The sequence below is a fragment of the Rhagoletis pomonella genome, unplaced genomic scaffold (genome assembly GCF_013731165.1).
Source record: "Rhagoletis pomonella isolate Grant_MI unplaced genomic scaffold, Rhpom_1.0 Rhpom_scaffold_16229, whole genome shotgun sequence".
NCBI classification, from domain to species: Eukaryota; Metazoa; Arthropoda; class Insecta; order Diptera; family Tephritidae; genus Rhagoletis; species Rhagoletis pomonella.
Window position 1 is genome coordinate 836 of NW_023474753.1, and position 2,566 is coordinate 3,401.

Genomic DNA, 2,566 nt, shown 5'->3' on the forward strand with positions numbered 1-2,566 from the left:
TATCAAAATGGTCCTGCAATAGCCCTGTGCTGGTCCAAAAATGCTCATCTTTACATACAAGAAGTAATTACACATTTTCTGCTGGGTTACACAAGAACAAGTTACAGATTTCATACTGGGTTAACGCAAATTTTACCTACACCGAGGACTAAGTTGCTTATAGATCATAAATGAATGTATGGGTGCATGTATTATAACAATACTTTTGCTGAATTAGAGAAAATTAAATTTTCTACCAATTTGGCGTGCACACAGCGCAATTTTAAACACTCATACATTTGTATTTATGTGTATGTATGTTTGCATGTTTAAGCGTACATCAATTTGCATCTATACGAGCACGTTGCGGAGCAGCCATATTATACCCAACCAATGCAATTAGATTTTAATTAAGCACAAACGCGCGTCACTTACCACAAACAGGATGTTGCGGTGGTGGTGCTGGTCGAGCTGCCGCTGCTGCCGCTGCCGCCGCCAAGTGCATCCTTTGCCATACAACGCCCGAAACAGGAGCCCATTGTTGTTAACGGTGCGAGCTGCTGTGGCAAATGTTCGCTTCCAACAACAAATTCTAAAAAATTGGCTGCTGGTAGATGCGTTTGAGTTTGTTGAATGGTTGCTCCTGCTGCTGCTGTTGCCGCAAAAGCTACTACCACGTTTGGATTATAGCTGCCAGCAAAGTGTAACTCCGTTAGGGCAAAAATAACAAACGCAACATTAGCATAGGAAATCAGAGTTAAAGTGAAACGAACGCTTGTCAGGTGGGATCGGGTAACGTTGATCCGGCTATGGTTACAGCTTCCGGTTGCTGCCGCAAAAGTCAGCTGTGTTTGTGGCCACTTATTCTTCCTTTGACAAGCCAATCTCCCCGCCGCTTTTCGTTGTTGGTATGCTAAACTTATTACACGCACAGCTGCTGCGCTGTTGTTGTGGTTGCTGTGCGCTTTTGTTTTTAGCGTAAACGCTAACTGCTGGGTTGCCGTTGCTGTTGTTGTTGTTGTTGTTGTTGTTGTTGTTATAGTGGCTTTTGCTGTTTGTATTGCATTTAATTTGCTGTTATTTTTTTTTTATGTAAGCCCTGTGTGCCTCAAATTTTCCACAACAAATGCAGCAACCGCAACGCCGCCACGTACGCGCATCCATTTGCATAGAAATGTTCGAAATTTTCTTCTGCTGCAGGATAATATTTGCGCAGGAAATCGTCGTTTTTCATAGAATAACTGTAGTTTAAACATTGATGATTCTTTATTCGTTTCTCTTAAGTGCAACACGAAGTATTTGTTTTCGCATTTGTCATTGTTATTGTTGTTGCATTATAGCTCTTTTTGTTATTGTTGTTGTCGCTGGTGTTACATGAACTTGTCTCGCCGCCATTGCTATGACTTGCTGAGTTTGTTAAAGTTTTCAGCGATGGCATTGGCTCAGGTCAAGGATTTCATAGTGGCTTGGTGCTATTGAGCTCCACAAAGTATGCTTTAAGAATTACATATGCTACAGGAAAACAAGTTTTTAACAGCTATTTACAAAGTTTCTGTCATTTATACACAACTTTTGGCAATTTGTTTTTTGCCCCAAACACTTGCACAGTGACACAAACGTACATACACCACTAACTGCAAAGCCACTTCAAAACAAGTCCCAGTACGTACACTCGTCAAGCACCATCAATTAAGGCTAATCAATTTCTCGGGCCGTAATTTTTCATTGCATACTTTTATGAGCCACACAGCTCACACATTCTTTTGAGTACATTTTTTTCCACAAAAACTTCCACGGTGTTGCTCGACTTCACAGTTAAAAACAATTAATTCACATTTCACCCGTCGGCTTAGGAGTAGTTTTTAATAATTTGCTTTTTTCGCCTTTGTTATTTTGTTCACCTGTCACGATTGTGTCACACTCACTTCCATACTCGTTTGTATATTAACACAAAGCAACTCTCAACCACAAATCAACTTGAACATGGTCAAAAGACAAAGGCAAAGGAAGTCAAGCAAAAACAAAGGGGCTTACCCGCAAACACGATAAAAGTGTGTAGTAAAAGTAAAAAGAGAGAGCCTCAAAGGCCCCACCACCTCTGTTAAGAGTCGAAGTCACAATAGCTGTTAGGTGGGGGGAGGCGCTATCTATGGCTCTTGTCGCTTTGAATGCGTCACGTCACTGCATGACACCGACACCAACGCCACAACTCGTGCAACTGGCGTCCTACGTTGTCGAGCATTCAGTTGCAAGCAGTCGTAAGCAGTGTTGCCACACAATTTTTTTATTATTTACCAAAATCACCGAAAAAAGTTACCAAATTCAACAAAAAATTACCAAACTTATTTTATGTGCAGAACTGTACAAACATACATATCGAGCCCTAACCGCCAAAATAACGTAAGCGACATTTTTTTTTTTAATTTTTCTTTTCTCTGCGTCAAAAATAAAATTAAAAAAAAAAATGTCGCTTACGTTATTTTGGCAGTTAGGGCTGGATATGTATGTTTGTACAGTTCTGCACATAAAATAAGTTTGGTATGTTTTTGTAATATGTTAAAAGTTCTCAAAATATGGTGCGGCTATA

General features: G+C 40.1%; 1 protein-coding gene across 1 annotated transcript; it reads right to left on the reverse strand.

Moving 5' to 3' along the window:
• Positions 1 to 414: 414 nt before the first annotated feature.
• On the reverse strand, positions 415 to 1,011 carry LOC118757285 (the record flags this gene model as incomplete). The annotated part of the gene is given in 1 exon segment (XM_036492012.1): positions 415 to 1,011. A coding segment is annotated over 1 exon segment (104 nt), but the record flags the coding sequence as incomplete, so codon positions are not given.
• Positions 1,012 to 2,566: the final 1,555 nt, after the last annotated feature.